Source organism: Nicotiana tabacum, chromosome 23, assembly GCF_000715075.1.
Source record: "Nicotiana tabacum cultivar K326 chromosome 23, ASM71507v2, whole genome shotgun sequence".
Taxonomy (NCBI): Eukaryota; Viridiplantae; Streptophyta; class Magnoliopsida; order Solanales; family Solanaceae; genus Nicotiana; species Nicotiana tabacum.
Window position 1 is genome coordinate 77,376,133 of NC_134102.1, and position 24,594 is coordinate 77,400,726.

The 24,594-nt window shown below is 37.2% G+C and overlaps 1 protein-coding gene across 7 annotated transcripts; it reads left to right on the top strand.

The window, feature by feature from the left end:
- The first annotated feature begins 17,617 nt into the window (after positions 1 to 17,617).
- Positions 17,618 to 22,371, top strand: LOC107773427 (pectin acetylesterase 8-like). 7 transcript variants are annotated; one of them, XR_012706183.1, is made up of 15 exons: positions 17,618 to 18,153; positions 18,338 to 18,450; positions 18,623 to 18,705; positions 18,795 to 18,927; positions 19,018 to 19,097; positions 19,198 to 19,284; positions 19,419 to 19,543; positions 19,639 to 19,699; positions 19,802 to 19,855; positions 19,954 to 20,046; positions 20,143 to 20,248; positions 20,338 to 20,483; positions 20,629 to 20,759; positions 21,301 to 21,350; positions 21,943 to 22,371. XR_012706183.1 is itself a non-coding variant. In XM_075246864.1 (14 exons), coding segments are annotated over exons 1-13 (1,185 nt in total). In that variant the 5' UTR covers positions 17,618 to 18,151; the 3' UTR covers positions 20,731 to 20,759; positions 21,943 to 22,371. The 7 variants fall into 7 exon arrangements, 6 of the variants coding, with proteins under 6 accessions (XP_075102965.1, XP_075102968.1, XP_075102964.1 ...); XM_075246864.1 differs by lacking the exon at positions 21,301 to 21,350; XM_075246867.1 differs by lacking the exons at positions 20,629 to 20,759; positions 21,301 to 21,350.
- Positions 22,372 to 24,594: the final 2,223 nt, after the last annotated feature.

Sequence of the window (24,594 nt, forward strand, 5' to 3'; positions counted from 1 at the left end):
GAGTTCATTTTCTAAAAGTGTGGACAAATCTACAATGTATGTATTGTTTACTTTTTTTTTTTTGCAAAACAATCTTGTCAGTGGTAAGATTAATCACATAACATTTGGTAGAGGTGAATGCTACCAAATTACCTCTATCACACAATTGTGATACACTTAATAGACTGTACTTTAGTCCATCTATCAAGTAGACATTCTTAATAGAGTGAGAATCAGTCTTACCTACCTTTCCAACCCTAATGATCTCACATTTCTTCCCATTTACAAAGGAGACATTACCTCCTTTGAGGTCCTCAAGTGAAAGGAACTGGTTCTTGCTTCCTATCATATGCTTTGAGTAGCCACTATCCATGTACCATATTTGGTTGCTCCCCTTCACTTGGACGTGCAAAAGGAAATCAAGGGTTAGTCTTAGGAACCCAAACTAGTTTGGGTTCCGTTCTATAGGCAAACGGATGAATCAAATTCTTTTTAGCCCAACTTGGTAGCCTATTTTTCCCTTGAACAAATTCTTTGTTCTTTTGACTTGCCTTTTCTTATCCAGTGCATTTACTTTTATAGTGACTTGTTTTACCACAGTGTGTGCAAAATGTTGTTCTCGGGATGTGTGAGGTACATGCTTTTAGAATCCCATTTAGATGCCAAGTTCCAAAAGCCAAATCCTCTTCTGTTGCTACTATGATGTTTCTGTAGCCATAAAAGTGCATCGGAGGACCTGTTCTATTTACAGGTTCTGTCTAGGTCATGCTTGACCTTGCTTAAATCCTCCTTTAGAATTCTTACCTGCTCATTCCTTTTATACAGCTCATCTTTCATGTTACCTACGTTTTCTTCTAGAGTGAATTGTGTGTGATCAGCTATCCCTTTACCTGTTCCTAATTTCAGTTTTAGATTTTCAGATCTAAGCTCTAGGACAGTTGAGTCAAGTTCATTAACCTGGTTCTTCAACACAGTGTTTTTACAGTTTCACTAACCCTAAGTTCCAGGTTTTTGCACTTATCCTTCAAAATCACACATTCTTTAGACAATTGTTCCTTTTCATTGTTTACATCCTCAGATTCATCAATCAGTTCTCGAAGTAACTCAGACAAGCTTTCTTTAGACAATAATTTAATTTTGTCTTTGAGATGAATTACACTTGCCTCAGTTTCTTCATCAGATTCTCCAATGGCCATAAGTGTTTGTCCATCCCCATCATCATCATCTGAGCTTTTTCCCCAAGCAGCTACCATAGCCTTGGTTGATCCTTTGTTGTTGCTTTTCTTGGGTTAAACCTGTTCCTTCTTCCTGTTTCTTCATTTAGCTCTTTCCTTCTTCCACTTAATTTGCCATTGGGGACAGTTTTTGATGCGGTGATCAGTCTTTCCATACTTGTAGCATCCATCATTGGTTTGATTCTCAGGAACTTTTGATTTACTATAGCTTCCATTTCTTGAAGGACCCTTTCCTCTCCTCAAGTACTTCTTGAAGTCCTTGATGATCATAGCCACTTCATCATCTTCTAGATCAGAACCTTCAGTGATTCTGAGTGTCACGACCCAACTGGAAGGTCATGAGTACAACCCGGGCAATCCTTGCCGAGCACCAACGTACATTTTATCTAACCTTCCTTATTATCTTTAAGGGCCGACAAGACCAATATAAATGGTAGACATGGATCATGAACATCCAACAATGAAAGATAATGTCATGAACATACATAACATGGGACGACAAGACTGTCAAGAAACTATATATAAGGTACGAGCTACCATGGTGCCATGAAAGACTATACAACAAAAATCAGCCGACAAGGCATTCCAAACCATACATGAGTCGACACCTGTCTATGAGCCTCTAAAAGAACATAAGTGCTACAACATTGCCGGAACAGGGCCCCGGCATACCCATAATGTCTATAACAAAAATGCATACCAAGACCACGGCAAGTCCGGAGAAAGGATCTTGCCAATAACGCTGAACCGGATAGCCTACTATGATGGGGGAGCTGCATCTACCCGTCTATCAGGACCTGCAGCACAACATGCAGCGTCCACAAATAAAAAGGACGTCAGTACGAATAAAGTACTGAGTATGTAAGGCAGGAAAGCATAAGTAAGAACAATAATGTAAACAGGGATAGGGAATATACAACCTGTGACATCTGAGTGCCTCTGAGGGCTACTGACATGAAATACATGATACATACATATATATATACATAAAATTTTAAAACATATGCCTTTGTGGGCATCATCATCATCATATCATACCCGGCTGTAATAGGCTCGGTAAAACGTACCCGGCCATCATAGGGCTCGGTAGAATCGTACCCGGCCATGTGGAGCTCGGTAAAACCCAACTGATCAGTGGTTGCACAATAGGTGCCATACCCGGCCGACTATAGCGCGGCTCGGTAGAGTAAAATAGATACATATATATGATGCATGCTGGACTCATTGGAATCACATTTTGAACCTTTCGGAGTGACGTAAGGTCGGTATCCTTCGTACACATTATTAGGATTAACTCTTCATCAAGAATCTTATAAGAATCAGGAACTACCAACAACATTGATAATATAAGAATAAGAGAAGTAACATCAATATCAATCGTTTCATAAGAAGGGCAGCAATGGATGTACTGCTAGCTTCTAAGAGTAGAGTATCATTGGGAGCTCGCTCATTACATTATGTACAATCGGAGTCGTGCAAAAGAATGAAGGGGATAGCCTCACATACTTTGTATATACTTCCCAACCTCAAGCTATGCAAATGTCATGACTCCTTAGTCTACAATAAGAGAAATGACACTATCATTATCGTTTAAGCGTCGTAACTATTATGTATCGACCGCAACCTATTTTATGATGAAACGGACAGCACCTCCCCTATTTATATGACTTCCCACAAGTCAATACAATCACCAAACAGCCCAAACAACATCATTAATAATCATATTGAGCCTCCAAAACAGTCCACTAACTAACAACATTACTACCAAGCCTTTCGATATATATTTCACAAGTTCTAGCATCAACGACTTAGCCACAACTTGGATAATCTTAATTATATATAGAGTAAGAGGTTCCTTACCTTTAAACAGAAAGAACAACTCCAATTTGACCTTAATTTTCCACGAAATATCCCTTCAATTCTGCCACAAGAACAAGGAAGCGAAACTAGCAATTAATTCGAGTTTTTCGGCACTAGAATTATTTTAGAAGACTTGAAATCACCTAGGGTTGATATTAAAAACTTGAAGGTGTATTTACAGGACATAAAACACTTAAAACAACCTCCCACACGAGCTGGAACAACACAAAAATCAGCAACAACAAGAAGAACAAGAAACATACTAGCGCCACGGGATTCCCGACATTTGATTTGTGTTGTTTGCCCTTTGTTTGGGTCTTGGATCATGAGAGAACCTTGAGAGACTGTTTTTAGGGTTATAAGGTCTGAATATACTGAAAAATAATGACTTTAAACGGGGTTGAGGTATCTTATATATGTCCATATGTCTTAAACCGCCTTTGTGGGCCCCATAGAGAGCAGCTTGGCGCACTCTCGCGAAAACGCGAATATCTCTCTATTCCGAGATCGTATCGACGAACGGTTTAATGAGTTGGAAACTAGACTCATAGATCTTCAATTTGATAGGTAGATCACCCCATAATTCCAAGCACATTGGGAGAAAAATGCAGTAACATTTGACCTAAAGTTTAAGTAAAATTATAAACCTAAGTTGTGACAACTTTTATCGACTTTTGTTTCATAACTCGCTTGACTTCAAGACTTATGATACGGATATTATATGATTCAAATACATTAAAACAAGACCTCTTGGGATAGTTAATCACCTCTAGTGTTACCCGAAAATACGGGTTACAACATCCTTGATTCGTTTAACTTCTAATACTTGTTAACCACTCTTATACACCCTTGTATCGTTTAAGACCAATAGGATTAACTTCTTATCATCTCAAAGATAATATCTTCTTGGATTTACGTCGACTAACTTACGGCATGATCTATGGTATGCGAATTTGGGTTGTAACACTGAGTGCCAGGCTCCTTTCCTTCTTAGGTACATCCATTTTCATGGTTTGTCTCCTAAGTTCATAAGTAGTGAGATTTTCAATTAACTCATCCAATGGGAGAGTGGCAATATTCTTTAATTCCTGAATGGCACTGATTTTGCTCTCCAAAGTAACAGGCAGAACCCTTGTCAAAATCTTCTCAACTCTATCTTCTTCAGGAATAATCCTTCCAATAGACTTTAGTACATTTGTCAATGTAGTGAACTTTGTGTACATCTCTTGAATGGTTTTTCCTTCCTTCATGATAAAGTTCTCATATTGAGAATACAGTAGAGTTGCTCTGGACCATTTCACTTGAGGTGTTCCTTCATGGGTCACTTGTAAAGTGTCCCATATTTTCTTAGCAGTGGTACAACTTTGGATTCTACTGTACTCATCTAGACCGAGTCCACAAACAAGTCATTTCTTGGCTTTAGCATTCTTCTCCCATTTTCTCAAGTACTCAGCAGTGCAGTAAGCTCTTGTCTTTGGCACCTCTACTCCTTCAGCATTTATCTTCATGGTAGACAACGGGCCATCTGTGACAATGTCTCATAGCTCATAGTCTTCTCCTATGATGTGATCTCTCATCCTGTTTTTTTACCAAGAGTAATACTAGCCGTTGAAGAGTGGTGGCCTAGCAGTGGATTGCTCTTCCCATTTTCCAGGTGGTGCACTCATCTTGATATTCTCCTAAGGTGTTAGCCTCTTCAAGGATAACCTGCTCTGATACCAATTATTATTTTATACGTCAATGCCACACAATAGGGGGTGATTTGTGTGACGTCTAATTTTTGCGTGTACTGACTACAGAAGGACCTGGTTCTTCTATGTGTTCCTTAACCTACTGTTGCTGAAATAGTAAATGCAGAAAGTAAAGAACACGGGTATTTTTACGTGAAAAACACTTGGCTCAAAAGGTGAAACAATTACGACCTACTTCTCAGTAGGATTTTTTCCCAATAATTCACTAAATCAATGAGCCAAAACAGCATTTACAAAATTTTTTGTAAATCTAAGGATTAACTCTAATCCCGTTGTGGCAACCAACCTTTAACTGTTGCGGCAACTTCAAGTTAACTCTAACTTGAATACTTAGAGTACCTAATACAATTGCCTCTAGATAAAGCTGAAAGGTACAATTTGAAAACCACCTACTACAATTGAACTAGAATAAAAGACAGACACTTGGAGTTGGTTCATGTAGCTTCAGGTTCGCACACTTGAATCACACAAGAATTGTTTGCAAAATGCCTTGCTATTTCGCTCTCAACTCACGTTTAACTTCTGCTTTTATGCGTTACCGTAGAATGAGAACATCCTGCAATATATAGAGTTAGTAAAATGGGAAATAACTAGAGTTCTAATGCTACTTTTCCTTGGTGGAAGAGTTCTAGTTATCCCCAACTTCTAACTCCTCCCTTATCTTGGATAGCGTTCTCTTTGAGTAAAGAGTCATTTTCCTTACCAATTATGCAATATTTTCGATCAGGAGATATATAATAAGTTAAGCTTATCTCCTTCACGTGCATTCCTCATGCTCGAATCTGCCCGTGTCTGCGTACACAAGGGATGGACCTGGTTCATGCCTGAGCTTCCTTTGTCAATCTTTAAAATAAAACTTCACTTGGGCAACAATATTTAACCCTATTTGTCTTCTCGAATAAACTTGAGAATAGTTGTTTAAAAATATTTTTCAAAATTATTTTTTTAAATCTTCAAGGATATGTGTTGTTGCTAAAACTAAGTTTAAGATGATCGAATATATTGAATAATGATTGAGGTTATCTATGAGAAAGAGTTTCTTCTTTTATTGAGTTAGTTATTCAAGAGCTTTATAACTGAAAAAAAATTTAAATACTATTTACGTGATTTCACAAAAAAACTAACTTATTAAGATTAGGTACACGCGCAACGCTCGTAGACTGAACTAATCTTATTAAATAATTGGAATTATCTAGTTAATTTTACTTTTTAAAATTATTTTTCACAAAGTCATACGGGTAACTACAATATCTATCTCAAGTTATATGACTAGTTAACATATCTACATGAACTTACAGAAATGCTTATGTCAGAGTCTGCTTGATTAATAATCTTCGGTGTTATTGAATAAATCAATAGATAATAAACAATTACACGTTCTCTCAGAGCAAGTTATGTTCAACTTGGGGAAAAGTAATTTTCTTCTTAAATTTTGTACTTATTGAATAAAACCCATTTATAATTTCAAGATCATTTTTCTGTTTATTGGCATGATAAAAGATACTGATGCAATCAGATTATCGTAAACACAATGGATATAGCTTATATATACTGAAGATATAAATAATTTTTATAATACAAAAACATAATATTTTAACATGTCGCGACATGCAATCTGTCACGACCCAAAATCCATTAAAGATCATGGTGGCGCCTAACACCGCTGTCAGGCAAGCCAACCATAATTAATTAACTTAATTACCCATTTTAGTATTTTTGAAATCAAAATTTCTTCAATTAAATAGTAAAGGTAGAATTCATAGAGTAAGTGATAAATATTTTAGCAACTAAATTACTAAACAACCCATAACCAATCCCAAAATACGGTGTCACAAGTGCATGAGCATTAACTAGAGAGTAAAATAAAATACAGCATCTGTCCTTAATATAAATTAGAAAGGAAAATATAAATAATTCTGAAGGAGACTCTGTTGGTTGCGGACCGTAATATAGAATGCAGCTCACCTAAGTCCCAACCACACCTTTGCGCCCACAAGGCCGCGAGACATATCTGTACCTGCACAAAAATGTACAGCAAGTGTAGCATGAGTACGTAAATAATGTGTACCCAGTAAGTACCAAGTCAAATCTCGAATAAGTAGTGACGAGAGGTCGACTTTACTACTCATTAAGGGTCAATAATATTAAAAATAAAAATATTTAAATCAACATGATTTATAGGAATAACAATAATTTTTCTTTAACCAACAGAAATAATTAACTCATTCAATTCCAATAATTTCTAATTTATCAATTAACTTCACAAGCTGCAATAAAATATTAAGGTATCATGTAATTATTATTATTATGCACGATTTCTGCCATGGTCGTACGGCCCGATCAAGAGTGTCATGTACACTGCCGAGGGACGTGCGGCACGATCCATAGATGTATCTATATTGTCGAGGCATTTGGCCCGCTCCACAAGAAAGGAGGACATTTTCAATCTTTTACCATTTCCTCTAATAATTTGCAACATAATTCTATTGCTTTAATCAAATAAGGATACAATTATCATAAGTAATTCATGATTTGAGTCTTAAACTACTCGAAATTTAGCAATATTAGTAGCTACGCACGGACTTTCGTCACCTCGTGCGTGCGTAGCCCCCATAATTAGCAACAGTTATTAATTAAAATCACCTATGGGGTAAATTCCATCTTACAAGGTTAGACAATAGACTTACCTTATCTCAAAGCCCACTTCTCGATCACAACGTCGCGTTAAAGTCTCAATTCAATGCCGAAAATTAAGAAACTATCCAAATGTTATGAAAAATAATTAATGCATGCTCAATAATTCGAAATTAGGTTATTAAATAAATTACCCAACTCAAAATGATAATATTCCTTCCACGTGCCTGGATTTCGGAAATTATCGGGGAAAATAGTTACCCATAATCTCAAGAACTCAAATATACAATTTACATCCAATTCCATAATCATTTTCGTGGTTAAACTCTTATTTTTATACAAATCTAGGTTTTTCATCTAAACCCTTGATTTCCAAGATTTACAGGTTATAATCTACCCATAATCTATGTATTTAACTCAAAGTGTATAGAATTAACTTACCTTCAAGTTGCTAGTTGAAATCCCCTCTCAAAAAGCTCCAAAATCGCCAAAAAATGGAGGAAATACGGACTAAAAACGACTGAGCCTCGCCCCTTTTTAACATTCTGTCCAATAACCTTTTTGGCACCTGCCGAGGTGTGACCGCACCTGTGGTTCCGCTTCTGTGGTGATGCCCTTCGCACCTGCTCCCTTTCCGCTTCTGCGGTCACTATCTTCGCATCTGCGGGCTCGCAAGTGCGCTTTCTGGATCGCTTTTGCTGTTCGAGCGAGCCTTCCCTTTTCTCGCATCTGCTTCTTGGGGCTCATTTCTGTGAGCTCGCACCTGCGGCTGCCCAAGCGCAGGTGCGATTGCAGCAGAAGCTAGAAGCTTCAGCTGCTGCTCCAACTTCCAAAATGGATCTGAGCCTCGTCCGGTTAAACCCCGAGGCCCCCGAGGGTTCGCCCGAACATACCAACAAGTTTAAAATCATGATACGGACTCGCTCGAAACATCAGAACGTGTAAAACAACATCAAAACTAAGAATCATACCTCAAACCAAATTGATTCAACTTAGAATTTTTAAATTTTTTCAAATTACTCCGAACGCGTCAAAACATACTTAAACTACTCGGAATGACACTAAATTTTGCGTGCAAGTCTTAAATCACCATAAGGAGCTATTCCCATGCTCGGAATTCCAAACGGACCTCAATTACTCAAAAACCTACTCCAAACCAAATTTAAAGAACCTTAAACCTTTAATTAGTTAATGTTTTACTATTAAACGTCAAAATGCTCCTGGGTCATCCAAAATCCGATTCGAACATGCGCCCAAGTCCAAAATCATCATACGAACCTATTGGAACCGTCAAATCCCGATTCCGAGGTCGTTTTCTAAAAATATTGACCGAAGTCAAACTTGCCCTTTTTAAAGCCAGCTAAGGAACCAAGTGCTCCGATTTCAATACGAACACTTCCAAATCCCGAATAAAGCATCCCCGCAAGTCATAAATTAGTTAAAAAAAACATATACGAGGAGTCTTATTTAGGGAAACGGGGTTATAAAAGTTAAAACGGCGGGTTGAATCGTTACATTCTCTCCCACTTAAACATACATTTGTCCTCGAACGTGCTAAGAATTGCTTTGGAGTTTGCTGAAATTATTGTTTAACACCTTGAGCACCTATCCGTGCTACCACAACCTAGTTGAGCACATTAGCTCGAGAAAATCTGAAGATCCTCCCCTTTATTTAGGCAAATAAGCCTTAGAGCCAAATTCCAACGTCCGAAATTCTCTATTAGGCCTGCTTCTAACATACGAACACCATTTCAATCACCACACCATGTACCAATACATGATTGTATACTCTCATTGAATTCACACCATGCGCCGCATTATTCACATGACCATAATAACATCCTCTGACAACGATATGCAAAATTCCATGAATCTGATGCCCACAACACACTTCATGACACATATAAGTCCTGTTCCAACTCTTGCAATACTGCCACAACGGAAAAGTTGTGTAGAAATTTATAACCAACTGCCGAGTCGAAAAAACATTGAGTCTCTCCTCCTGACGGGAACCATTACCTCATTATGAACCAAATAACGATATTTTCTCTTTAATATGCCTCATATAAATATGATAGCACGGATCCCAGGTCCAAAAATCTCGCCTCATCTAGTACAAGTCGTTCCGGTAATAAGCCACCACAATCACTACCAAAAGTCTCATATGATGCCACCATGTGCCAACAAGCCACAAACTCGAATGTGATACGTAAGGAAAACGAACTCCGAAAAGAACTACTCAACCCACATAATAGATTAAACAACCGAAAAGGTGTTATGAACCTTCCTCATAACATGAAAAACAAGACACGCAAGAATATATATGGGGAACTATACTCAACATCATACTGTTGCGGCGTGCACCCTAATCCTCACATGATACCGTTGCGGCGTGCAACCCGATCCAAACAACATACACTTGGCGTCGTGCCACCCGATCCACACATGACAATAAATAGGGAAGTACCCATCAAGACAAAACGCTTATACCTACGAAATAACTGAATGTCAACCACAAGCATGCCAAGTGCACAATACCATCAGATAGCGCCATATGCTATAAAACTCAAGCACGACTAAAGTGCAATAAATGACCTGCATCTTGAGAGCCATCCTGTTCATATAACACCGCAAACTATACGAAATCTCAATACGAGTGCGAATAATCAAACCGCCTCACAATCCACATGGCACAATAGAGACCACGCGGAAGGGCCGACAACAGAAATAACATCCAAGGCCGGAAGTCCTCTCCGAAAACAACGTTAAGCTGAAATGAACACATCTAGTCTGATATAGAGCCCACATAAATATTTAGATCCATCCACGGACCTCAAGCTAATTCTGATTGTACCGCACTGGGCTAATAACCTTTCAAGGATCCACAATAGCCCTTTTTTCCCATGACACACAAGAACAACTGTCAAATCTGAAACAAACTTCCACATTCCAAAACCAAATAAACCGAGTGCCCTTCAGGCATAAATTCTCACATTAGCGATAGTACCACAATCTCCATACTTGGTTTTAAATCTTTAATCTATCAAGTGACTACATGTCACGCTTATACAATCTCCCCATGAGGTACGCTCCCACGACCTTCCATACTAGGTAACAAAGTCTGCACATCCAGACCACCAGTCATACAATGTTGTAAAGCTAATCTAAAGTCCGCGACTCAGTACACAAAGCCTCTTACACATGACACTGATCTCAGGTGACGCTGAAGACAGTATAAATCTACTCTAATCATCTAAATTATTTCCTGCTCATCCGAGCTCGTGACATTTTTGTCGACACCAAACTGTAACCTTAATCATCAGCTTCCCATTTCCTATGCCACTCTCTGCACCTAACATACCAATACGTGAGAGTACAAGAATTCCATCATGACTCCTGATCCACTAATAGACTAAACACTCCATCACATAGCAACCTTTTACTTAACTCATTTCAGGAGAACCATTGCAACACGCGACTGAATTTCCATGACCGCGGACAATACAATCCTCAAGTAGCGGTCTAAATAATCATAACTCTTCCGGGATCCATTTTTCACATAACAAGCCATTATAATCGAATACCTCCAAATAAATCAAATTACGGCGGCCGTCAAGCCTCGCATGTACCGCTACAAATCACATGTATAACTCAACACGCTGAAGGAACTGATCATTGCCACCATCAATCTAATTCAACCATTGCTAGCCGATCCGACTTCTTCTAATTTACTCCGGACTTGCCTTCAGAATAACAATAGATTCATTAAAAATATAACGAACCCAACCTGCACTCATCCTGAGTGACCCTATTTCACGAGACCACGTTGCCTCAAAACCCACGAACTAACTCATACCCTCCTTGTGCGCATATTCGCATCTTCAACTGGTTACACCCATTCCGATAATTCCTTTAAGAATCCAAAGGTATTTTCTCTCATTCCTCCAATGCTACACCGTAGACCGAAGATAACATAGAACACTCCAAACCCCTTTCATAGTCTACTGCAAAAGCTCGATACTTAACCATACCACTGACTCAAAATCCTTAGGCACCGTACTTCATTTCTTTTTTGAATCCAGTAAGACCGTTATTGAGAGTCACTCACCCTGACTTGGTCTCGACTATAATCAAACTCCAAGGCCCTGCTAGCACATGAACACCCTCTCAAAGAAACACCCGGCTGAACCACTTTCCTTGTACATCACCTCCATACGAAGCATAAACCCTGAGTCTTCTCAAATCTGAACATGAACCGATAAAGCCCAAGTATAGCACACATTCCTCCAATCCTTCGCTCAAACTACCACTGACGTTTTCGTTCCTTCGTCGTAATAACCCACCAATATGCCGATAACCAGAAACCTCACAAGTAAACAACCATGCACTCCAATCGTAGGTTGTGGGGCTCTCCTACTTAACTTGAAGCTACAATTACATAACTCTGGAACCTACCAAGATTACTTCTTCTTAATTGACATTACCTCGCACAATCGACCCGCCAAATTCCTCGAAATCCTTATGTTAAACATTTTATGAACATTCTAAATCACTAGTCACATTCACCTATTCGACCTCTTACTGGGTAGCAAGTAAAATTCTTCGTAGAAGCTCCATCAACACCATGCAACCGCTAACCTGCTCACAGGATATATCCCACCTGTGGAAATTCCATGCCGACATCCTCCAATCACGCTACACCGAGTACAATTACCACGAAACCAATAAACCATCCTGAGCCTGTGCTCGTTCACCAACTATACAAGTCCGTTTACTCCTTATGGACATCACCTAAAGGTGCGACAACACATTCCAATCCAAAGTCATGTTGTATCCTGCTTCATATTAAGCAACTCCCTCCTGTCACACCCAATCTTCCTCAATATAGCAGCCAACATTCCAAATTAAGCCCGTAGACCTAGTCATTGTCCACCATGAACCCCAAATCATTCTAATTTCCCCCAAGGCGTGTGGCTATTCTACCACAGAACCTCTATGCCACTGTGCCACTCTCCCACTTTGGTCAAACTCTCTCTTTTAAGCAGTTAATCGACTTTTGTTTCCTTACACTCGGCCTTCTAAAAGTTTAACCACCGCAAGACACCTCCCACATGTCCTTCCTCATCCTTCATTGCCTAGTTGTTGCCTTAAATCAAAATCTATCTCTGTAGCATTTGAACTAATCGATCGCTACCAACTTTAAACTTTTTCGAGGATCATCTTTCTCGAGCCATCAATACTAGGAACACCGCGATCTCTGACAGCCGCTTCCCCGGCATCATTTCACAATATCCTGCCCCAAAGGCGAATTGAAGAAGACCATAACACCGGCAAACTTAACACATTCCATCAAGGACGACGTCACCACATCACAGATGAAAATTCCACCACACTCGAAAATACCAAGTCTCACTACCCCATCGACCCAAACCTGAGCACTTGTAGTCCGATTGCCTGTCCTCCACCGAAAATAAAATACTGAATCTCTGAATCATGTACCGAGTAAAACCTCTTTTCAAGTCATTCACTGCCTTGACGCATAGACAAGCATCCTACCATTACATGAACACTGTGCGATAGCAACACACGAATCGTCATAATAATCAATGTCAAATCTCAAACCTTAGGTAATACTAATACTGAGCTATAATGACAGAGCAGCCTTCCGCAAGGCAACAACAATTGCTCAATCAAATATGCAGGGAGAAACACCCTATGCCATATCTGTAGTACCATTAAACTTCCTCGATTCCCACTTTATAACAAGTGCTTCACGTCGCATAACATTGAATAGGAAGGAAACGAAGGCACAAACCTCAAAGGAATCGAATCGCACAATGAGGAATCAAGAAGGGAAGTGCTCCTAACAGCCCTGTAGCCTCTCAAAGATAAGTACAGACATCTCTGTACCGATCCGCAAGACTCTACTAGACTTGCTCATGACTCGTGAGACCTAAGTGAACCTAGTGCTCTGATATCATGTTGTCACGACCTAAAATGCATTAAAGGTCGTGATGGCGCCTAACACCGCTGTCAGGCAAGCCAACCATAATTAATTAACTTAATTACCCATTTTAGTATTTTTGAAATTAATTTTTTTTAATTAAATAGTAAAGATAGAACTCATAGAGTAAGTGATAAATATTTTAGCAACTAAATTATTAAACAACCCATAACCACTCCCGAAACCCGGTGTCACAAGTGCATGAGCATTAACTAGAGAGTAAAATAAAATACAATATCTATCCGGATTACAAATTAGACAGGAAAATATAAATAACTCTGAAGGAGACTCTGTTGGTTGCGGATAGTAATATAGAATACAACACACCTAAGTCCCTGTATTTTAACCACACCTCTGCGCCCACAAGGATGCTAGACATATCTGGACCTGCACAAAAATGTGCAGCAAGTGTAGCATGAGTACGTAAATAACGTATACCCAGTAAGTATTAAGCCTAATCTCAAAGAAGTTGTGACGAGAGGTCGACTCTAACACTCACTAAGGGTCAATAATATTAAAAATAAAAATATTTAAATCAACATGATTTATAGGAATAACAATAACATTTCTTTAACCAGCAGAAATAATTAACTCATTCAATTCCAATAATTTTTAATTTATCAATTAACTTTACAAGCTGCAATAAAATATTAAGGTATCGTGTAATTATTATTATTAGGCACGATTTTCGCTGTGGTCGTATGACCCGATCCAGAGTGTCATGTACACTGTCGAGGGGCCTGTGGCACGATCCATAGATGCATCTATATTGCCGAGGCGTTCAGCCCGCTCCACAAGAAAGGATGACATTTTCTTTAACCCGTTAAGAATATATATATATATATATATATATATATATATATATATATATATATATATATATATATATATATATATATATATATATATATATATATGAGATTAACGCCGGAGGATATACAAATTTTTACAACAATTAAATATTATGAACAAAATTTCAAGTATATGAGATTTCAATCTTTTACCATTTTCTCTAACAATTTGCAACAAAATTCTATTGCTTTAATCAAATAAGGATACAATTATCACAAGTAATTCATGATTTGAGTCTTAAACTACCCGAAATTTAGCAATATTAGTAGCTAGGCACGGACTCTCGTCACCTCGTGCGTACGTAGCCCCCACAATTAGCAATAATTATTAATTTAAATCACCTATGGGGTATATTTCCTCTTACAAAGTTAGACAAGAGACTTACCTTATCTCAAAGCCCACTTTCCGATCACAACGTCGCGTTAAAGTCTCAATTCAATGCCGAAAATTCCGAAACTATCCAAATATTGTGAAAAATAATTAATATATGCTCAATAATTCGAAATTAGGCTATTAAATTAATTACCCAACCCAAAATGATAATATTCCTAAAATTCACCCCAGGCTCACGTGCCCGGATTCCAAAAGTTTTCGGCGAAAATCGTAACCCATAATCTCAAGAACTCAAATATACAATTTCCATCTAATTCCATAACCATTTTCGTGCTTAAAATTCCATTTTTATACAAATCTAGGTTTTTCATCTAAACCCTTTATTTCCAAGATTTACAGGTTATAATCTACCCATAATCTATGTATTTTAACTCAAAGTGTGTGGAACTAACCTACCTTCAAGTTGCTAGTTGAAATCCCCTCGCAAAAGCTCCAAAATCGCCCAGAAATGGAGGAAATACGGACTAAAAATGACTGAGCCTCGCCCCTTTTTAACATTCAGTCCAACAACCTTTTTCTCACCTGCGGAGGTGTGACTGCACCTACGATTCCGCTTCTGCGGCGATGCCCTTCGCACCTGCGCCATTTCCGCTTATGCTGTCACTGTCTTCGCACCTGCGGGCTCGCAGGTGCGCTTTCTGGATCGCTTCTACGGTTCAAGCCAGCCTCCCTTTTTCTCGCATCTGCGGCTTGGGGCTCGCTTCTGCTAGCTCGTACCTGCGGTTGCCTAAGTGCAGGTGCGGTTGCAGCAGAAGCTGGAAGCTTCAGCTGCTGCTCCAACTTCCAAAATTGATCTGAGCCTCGTCCGGTTAACCCCTGAGGCCCCCGGAGCCCCGCCCGAATATACCAACAAGTTTGAAATTATAATACGGATTCGCTCGAACCCTAGGAACGTGTAAAACAATATCAAAACTACGAATCATACCTCAAACAAAATTGATTCAACATAGAATTTTTAAATTCTTCAAACTTACTCCGAACGCGCCGTAACATACTTAATCTACTCGGAATGACACCAAATTTTGCGTGTAAGTCTTAAATCACCATACGGAGCTATTCTCAGGTTCGAAATTCAAAACGGACCTCAATTACTCAAAAACCTACTCTAAACCAAATTTAAAGAACCTTAAACCTTTAAATAGTTGATTTTTTACTATTAAACGCCGAAATGCTCCCAGGTCGTCCAAAACCCGATTCGAACATACGCCCAAGACCAAAATCATTATACGAACCTATTGGAGCCATCAAATCCCGATTCCGAGGTCGTTTTCTAAAAATGTTGACCAAAGTCAAACTTGCCCTTTTTAAAGCCAACTAAGGAACCAAGTACTCCGATTTCAATCCGAACACTTCCAAATCCCAAATCAACCATCCCCGCAAGTCATAAATTAGTAAAACAACACATAAGAGGAGTTTTATTTAGGGAAACGGGGTTCTAAAAGTCAAAACGATCGGTTGGATCGTTACACAACCTCATTTATATTCTATGTTACCGTTTGGGTCCATATAAGAATTCTTTTAAACCGTTAGTATAGAGAGCTAAACTCAATAATTTAAATTAACTTTATGTAATAATCATTGACAGGTGATCACGAAAGAATGTTAACTAACGTGATATAGCATATTAAACTACACTTCTAATATAAAAATCATTCGTACGTATAACTATAACTTCTACTGCCAAGTGGCAAGACTAACCTATGTGAATTGTTCAAAGAGAAGAAAAGAAGTAAAGAGAATTATTTTTTACTGCCAAGAAAAGAAGTTATGGGAAATTTTAATTTCTACTGCCAATTAGCAAGAGTAACCCATGTGGTGTTTGACCAAAAAATACGGATCTTGGTTCAAATAATTAAATCTATATAAATATGGGTTAATTTTGACTAACAATAATATCCTTAGACAGGATTAAAAAAGTAATAAATGTCATGTGTATCTGGTCGGACATTGATAATAATATTTAATAATGTTCCAGAAATTAGGAACAATAATATATTCCCTCCGGTCCGCAATAAGTGATTTTTTGGATGTTTTTATACGGATTAAGAAATCCACCTTTTAACATTAATTAGCAATAGAATTGACCAGTTTAACCTTTACTATCTTTTTAAATAAACACCCTTAACACATATTCCAACATGATTTACTTCAAGGGCAATGTAGGAAAAAAATAATCAATTCATTCTTGAAATCTGAAAAAATCACTTATTCTGGACAATAAAAAAAGGCCAAAAAATCACTTATTGTGGACCGAAGGGAGTAGCATTCAATAATAATGAACAACAATAAATGACATTTAAGAAAATAAGAGAAATGATTCACCAAATAAATTATGAAATATGTGGATGAATGATAGACAAATCCTTGAATATTCGAGTTACTCTTGGATGTGATGGAAAAGTATGGTTAAGAATCTTAGTGAAAAAATGATATTTGTATCTTAGCAAGAGAGACGAATCGTTTAGTCAAAGTGTGTTCTTTACAAATGAATATCACATGCCCTATCATTGTCTCTTTTTTCTATTCATATGTGACATATTCCTAAGAAACCCTAATAGTACAAGTGCAGAGAATACCCACTAGTATATTCTCTTTAATATCTTATCTTGAAAATTAGCCGTTACAACTCTGTCGGCGATACTCGACATCGACCTCGTCCCTTGTTGACACCTCAACTACGGCTCTTGTCGACTCTTCGACCACAGATTTTGCTGCTCCTTGGACCTTCTCGACAAAGACAACTTGGGAGCTCTTCCCTTAGTATTATCTTGACTTAAATATTTTAAAAGAAAGATTTTGACTCATACATGTGGTTGTTTGAAGAAGATAAAAGAAGTGAAGAGAAAAAAGATTTCAATGCCAAGAAAATAAGAGGGTTATGGAAAATATTAATTTCTACTGCCAAATAGCAAGAGTAAACCATGTGAACTGTTCAAAGGGAGAAAACAAGAAGTAAAGAGAGTTATTATTCACTGCCAAGAAAAGAAGAAGGTTATGGGAAATTATAATTACTACTGCTCTGCCAAATAGCACCAACAAAAGAAAAAGTTTATAGGATGTTTAATTTCTACTGCCAGTTATTAGCAAGAGCAACCCATGTGATTGTTTGAAGAAGATAAAAGAAGTGAAGAGAGAAAAATTTCACTGCCAAGAAAAGAAGATGGTTATGGAAAATATTAATTTCTACTGCCAAATATGGCAAGGGAAAACCATGTGATTTGTTTGAGAAGAGCTATTCTCCCAACATAGATATTTTATTTTCGTTACATTTTAGAACCCTAGCCTGGAAGCAAGCAAAATAGTTACTGGCATTGGCATTATAAATAGGGATGAACTATCAGACCAAGTCATTCACCTCTAGTTACTGGCAATTTTTCTTTCTTTCGAAAAGGAAAAGATTTCACTCACTTGCTTTCTCGGATCAGCCTTTATAAGAAGAACAAATGTATTCTTTCATTCTATTTCTCTTTGCATCTCTTTCTTCTTGTTTTGGCTTATACTCTTTTTTCTTCTTCATTGTTTTAACTAGCTAAAACTTGGCAATCCGTTGTTTTAATAGAACGAATCTTTACACATGCAATATTATAAGCACGAACCAACAACTGCTTAATTATTTGAATATTTTGCAGGACGGCAACCAAATACTTATTAGTTTTGCTAGCAATGTTGACAACTATAATGGCCCAAAAGGAACTGATGGTCAACATCACCATACTTCACAGCGCCACTGCTGAAGGCGCAGGTATAATATTTACTGCAAAGTACATTAAGCAACAGAGTAAAGCGAATCACATGCAGACTAGTATACCAATTAATAATATAGTTGACTGCACAATACATTAAGCAACAGAGAAAAGAGAATGACATGCAGAATTGTATACTAATTATTTAATTTGATTTCGAGTCACTAACAGTGTGCCTTGACGGGAGTCCCCCAGCATATCATCTTGATCGGGGATATGGCACCGGACTTCGCAGCTGGATCATCACCATTGATGTTAGTTACTTTTACTTCTTCTTATTCTTCTATTATTCATCTTCTTTTCATCTTTATCGTAACCAAGTTGCCAAATCTACAATTATTAGGGCGGTGGTTGGTGCTCTAGTATCTCGGATTGCCATAATCGTTCAAATAGCGTCTTAGGTTCTTCCACAAAGATGCTGCCACCACAAGTCAGATTTTCAGGGATTCTTCATAACGATCTCAGAATTAATCCAGGTGAAGCTATATCATATTTACTATTTTCTTGCTTTGTCATTTTTCTTCATATTTTAGCGGCTACTAATTTGTGAATGTACGAGTTGGCAGACTTTTACAATTGGAATAGAGTTAGAGTCAGATATTGTGATGGGTCATCCTTCACAGGTGATGTTGACGATGTTGATCCTGTAAGTAGTACTGCTTCCCTAGTATTGAAAAATAAATTGTAGTAGTATTTGTTCTGCTTTACAACTTTTCTGATATGAAATATTTTCCAATCTACATTAGGATACCAAACTTTATTATAGAGGAGCAAGAATCTTCAGAGCCATTATGAATGATTTATCCAGAAAAGGAATGCAAACGGCTGAAAATGTAAGATTCAACTGATATCGCTCTCTTATAACCCCATATAGTATAACACAAGTCACATACTAAATTACTATAGTACTTTACAACTTTTTTCCCAATTAGCTTAATTTTGAAACCAAAATGCATTTTATATGTAGGCAATCCTAAGCGGAACTTCAGCTGGCGGATTGGCTACAATTTTGAATTGCGATAAGTTCAAGTCTCTCCTTCCAGATGATGCCAGAGTAAAGTGCGTTGCAGATGCAGGCTTCTTCATCAATGCGTGAGCTCTTCTTGCTATAGGATAACTCAAGAAATTAAATGATGTTTCGATGTCTTATTGATTTATGTCTATATTGCGCTTCATGATTTATGCAGCAAGACAATATCTGGCACTTCAGATATTCAAGATGAGTATAAGAGAGTGGTTACTTTACATGTGAGTCCCATTGTCTTTTTTGTTTAGTAAGATATATATGGTTAATAAGTAATTGCAAGTTAAAATTCATTTTTAAAATATTTCTATTTCCTCTTGTTTAAGGGATCGGCTAAGAATTTGCCTCCATCTTGCACCTCTATAATGGAACCAAGTCTGGTAAGAATTTATGTTTTAATTTGGAAACAAAAAACAGTTCCTTATGCTATATTTTTATTGCCCTCTAATAACATTAGTTTTCCTTAATGATGTTACAGTGCTTTTTCCCTCGAAACGTTGTTCCATACGTTCAGACTCTACTTTTCATAATCAATTCACAGTATGACTTGTGGCAGGTCGAAGATACAAATGCTAGTTTCTTTCCTTTAAAGAGTTTTATTATTCTTTTCTTTAGTTTCTTTAAAATCTCTCTCTTTCCTTGTGATAATTCAAAATACTAATTCCAGGTTAGTAACATTTTGGTTCCTGAGTATCTCGATCCTCAACGTGTCTGGAAGAATTGCAAGGTTCATATAAGTAACTGCACATTAAGCCAGCGTATAATTATTCAAGGTTGCATTAATAATACATACCTTCCAATTAGATAAGTTATGGCCTTCTTCATTCTTTTTGTTTCATTTTGTTTTTGTTTTTGAATATAGATTTTGGAGTGGAGTTCTTGAAGGCATTCTTGGGACTCACCCCTTCGTTTACGAGGGGTTATTTCATAACCTCTTGTTATTCCCATGGTCAAATTCAATCGGCGAGGTATTGGTTCAGTGCTAACTCTCCAAGATTACTTAATAAGGTACGTAATTTTCTTTGGCTTTACTATATAAAGTTTGATTAATACATGCAACTTTTGTTGTTTTTAAATTTTATTATGTGGGTATTATTCTTAATTTTAATTTACGAGTTAATAACAGATATTGCTGAACATTTTATCTGTGTAGACAATCGCTGAAGCCGTTGCGGATTGGTACTTTGATAGAGCAGAGTTTCATCAATACATAGACCCATACCCTTGTGGTAGAGATTGTTGGTCAACTTCATGAAACGAAATGCTCTACTGAGATGTGTAAAAGTAAAACTAATTCAGATCTATTCAGCGCTAGTGAATGAAAAGCAAACTTTGTTTGGTGTGCAATTATTGTTTTTTTTTTCGTTGACAATGACGTGCTTGCTAACCGTATATGTTTGAAAGATGAAGAATCATCTATTTGAAATAAGCTACAGTTTCTTAACATAAATTAAGTAATCTTAGAACTTTTCAGGATTCAAATTCCTGAACTAAGGTGCAACATCATTATTATTTACCATATTCCGTTGACATATGATCATGAAATCCACACAGAAAGGTTTCTCTAATTCTTAATTAGCAAAAAGGCTATAAGCTTTGACAATACAATTAATGAACTGTCTACAAATATTTTCTCATATTAATTAATGAGACTTCATTAATGTCTCTACTGAAACAACCAGGGTGAAAAGAGACCGAGCGATCGATGCATCTGAATATATGTACTTTTTTCAGCCTTTAAAATGAATGAAATGTATGTTCATCCATAACAAGCGTTACAGATCTAAATACTATTAATTAATATATATTTATTTAAATCCTACAGCCTTGTCTTGGGAAAAGGTAAAACGTTATTGTGCTAGCAAAAGAAAAGGGGTAAGCAAGAATATTTTTATTCTCCTTTTAATTTATTTATTTGTTTGTGTTTGCTTCTTAACACTGTGATTCTATATTTGGAACAATCACCATTTCCTTACTCTTGAATTTTGTAGGTTGAAAATGTCTTCTAGTCGGAATTTTCAGTTCATATACAATAATAGTATGTGAAAAGATGCACATTGCAATTTCGCATATATACAGATGCAATAGCAAAATTGCCACATCACTTATTCTAACGTGTATCTAAAATAAGAGCAACGATGACATTCGGGAGCGAGTGAAACAATTTGAGATTTCACTTCAAGAACCAAAATTAAGCTTGTCCACGTGCTTTATTGCAAAGATCTTATTTATTTTTATTTTTATTTAAAAAAGTGAGCATCGATATGGTTTGTTTATATTTGAGAGTATTTCTTGAATGCATAATGCTTTACAAGTTTAGCACAATAACTACATTGATGTGGTAAAATATGTACACGATCGAAGGCACAACTTTTGATACAATTAATATTATAGTTTATATAAATTCTAAAATTAAAGGGTGCTTATCAAAGTTTTTGACGTTATTGGATTATTGTTATCTTTGCAGGAAGTATAAACACATTTGGTTTGTAAGCAGATGAGGGTATTAAAGCAGACTTGTGTATTTTTCTTCATAACGTGTATGACTTTAGTAAATTGTAAAACATACCCTCCATCGGTAGAAGAAAATTGTGTTTGGGAATGTGTTGATTATTTAACAGTAACAAGAGGCTTAGATCATACTCCTCAGCCGGAATTGGAGAGAAGATGTAGAGATGGAGTACCAGATTTTTATTGTGAATCTAAGATGTTTTATGATGGATATTTTAGTGATGACTCTAATCCCAAATCCTTAGATGTATCCTGTTCTCCCCCATAGTAAGGTAACTTTGCATATGTATTTTTTGCGTATGGGAATAACTTTATATTTGTAATTTCAATTCAATAATAATATTATGATAAGACAAATGCAAGGCATAACGAAAGCTTTATTCAACATTCTGATTTTCTTATTTTATAGCTTACGATCTATTATTAGAGGATCCACTTTTTCTTTATCAGTTAAATAAGGGTTTCCAAATGAATTTATATGTGTCATTAACTAATCCATTCAACATCTTAAGGTTTTTGGTTGAATTGTTAGATTATTATTGCACATTGTTTTGTTATAAAACAAAAACTTCTGTGAGATCATTTTGTCAATTATCAACATGTTCTATTGCCATGTCTTTTCTCTCTTAATTAACTCAGCTCATCTAGTCGCTCTGAATTATTTTTCTCAATACGAGCCATTTACTTTTTTAAAAAAACTTGGTGAAAAATATTAAACAATTAATATAAGGTGAATTGTTCGCGAATAAGCAATCTAGCATTACATTTCCTCTCACTAAAAACATGCGTTCTTGAATGGTAAACGAGGGGTTGTGGAAGAAGTATGTGCAACTACCTAATCGGTCATTTTGAATTCTAGCAGTTCGTTCCTTAATTTGAGACTCCCCATAGGTTCACTTGATATTTTATGATTTGTGAGTGTGGATGGTTCACTGATGCGAAATAAGTTAACAACAGGAACTAATACTGGAATTTCGTAAGCGTGGTCATAACATAAAGGAATCAATTAAAGAAAACCACAATGATCATATACGGACAATAGCTGATATAACAATGAAGAACATAACAACAAGAAGTGTTTGCACCAAAAACTCTTTGCAACATGAGATAAACAACATGAGTCACAACGAGGTACCGCCTCGTGCATAATAAGAATCACAACCGAGGTACCGCCTCGTATATATCAAGAATCACACGGCACGACCCAAATTCCTAACCTATCATGATGGCACCTAATGTGGTACTAGGCAAACTGACATTTCACAAAATTTCCAACACTTTTAACAGAAAACGAATTAAAGCAGTTTAAACAATGAAAGTTCTCATAAAAACGAGATAGAAACCCAAAACACAACGCGAAAGTTCCCAACTATCGGGGTGCCATAGAGTACATGAGCAACTATACATCACGAGCCCGAAAAATACTGTCTATGATAGTGTGAAACTAAATACAATAAGTGGAAAGATAGGGAAGGAGAGACAAGGTCTGAGAAATGCCGGGCAGCTACCTTGGAATCTTCAAAAGATCAATTGTGCGATGTAATCAACACCCACCATGTCCGGAAATACCTGGATCTGCACACGAAGTGCAGGGTGTAGCGTGAGTACAACCAACTCAGTAAGTAACAAGACTAAATAAAGAGCTGAAAGTAATGACGAGCTTCACAGTTAATGTTCAATTATAGAAATTTCAACATAGGAAGGTAGGCATGCTTTCAAGTTCGACAATTACAGCCAAAACAGTTAATTCATGTCAAGTTCAACTGAAACAGAAGATAATATCTCTCAGAAATTTTAATACAGTGATATATGACAGCTAAACTGCAATAATGATGAAGTTAATGCATCCTCTCAGAGCAACAGTCACTCAGTCCTCTCATTCAATCCAACCTCACAATCACTCTTTCCTCACAGTCAATCATTCCTCTCAATCTCTCAGCACTCGGCACTCAGTACTCAGCACTCACACTCAGTAGGTACCTGCGCTCACTGGGGGTGTGTACAGACTCCGGAGGGCCTCCTTCAGCCCAAGCGCTATAACAAGCCGATCTTGGCATATATCAGTGAAACATGCGGCGGCATACAGCCCTATCCCATATATATCCTCACAATCAAGCCCTCGGCCTCACTTAATCATCAACCTCTCTAGTCTCTCGGGCTCTCAAAAATCATGATAAGCAGCCCAAACATCAATGATATAATGCATTAATAATGAACAATAGAGAATGAGATGTAATATGCAAGTAAAACTATGACTGAGTACAAAATAATAATTTAGCAGATAATTCAACATGTACACGACCTTTATGGGTCCCTACAGTGTCAACACATGGTCTAAACATGATTTCTAACATGTTTTGCAGTTCAGTGTCTCTTATACGTGGAAAATATATGGATAACTGCAGATTATTAATCTACACAGTTCCATGGAATTGGCAGAGCTACAATTCATAGGGTGCACGCCCACACGCCCGTCCCCTAGCAGGTGCATCACCTCAAAACCAAACACATGACACATAATCCGGGGTTTCGTACACTCAGAACTAAATTTTGAACTGTTACTTACCTCAATCCGAGCAACTCTCTACTCCAACACACATTTGCCTCA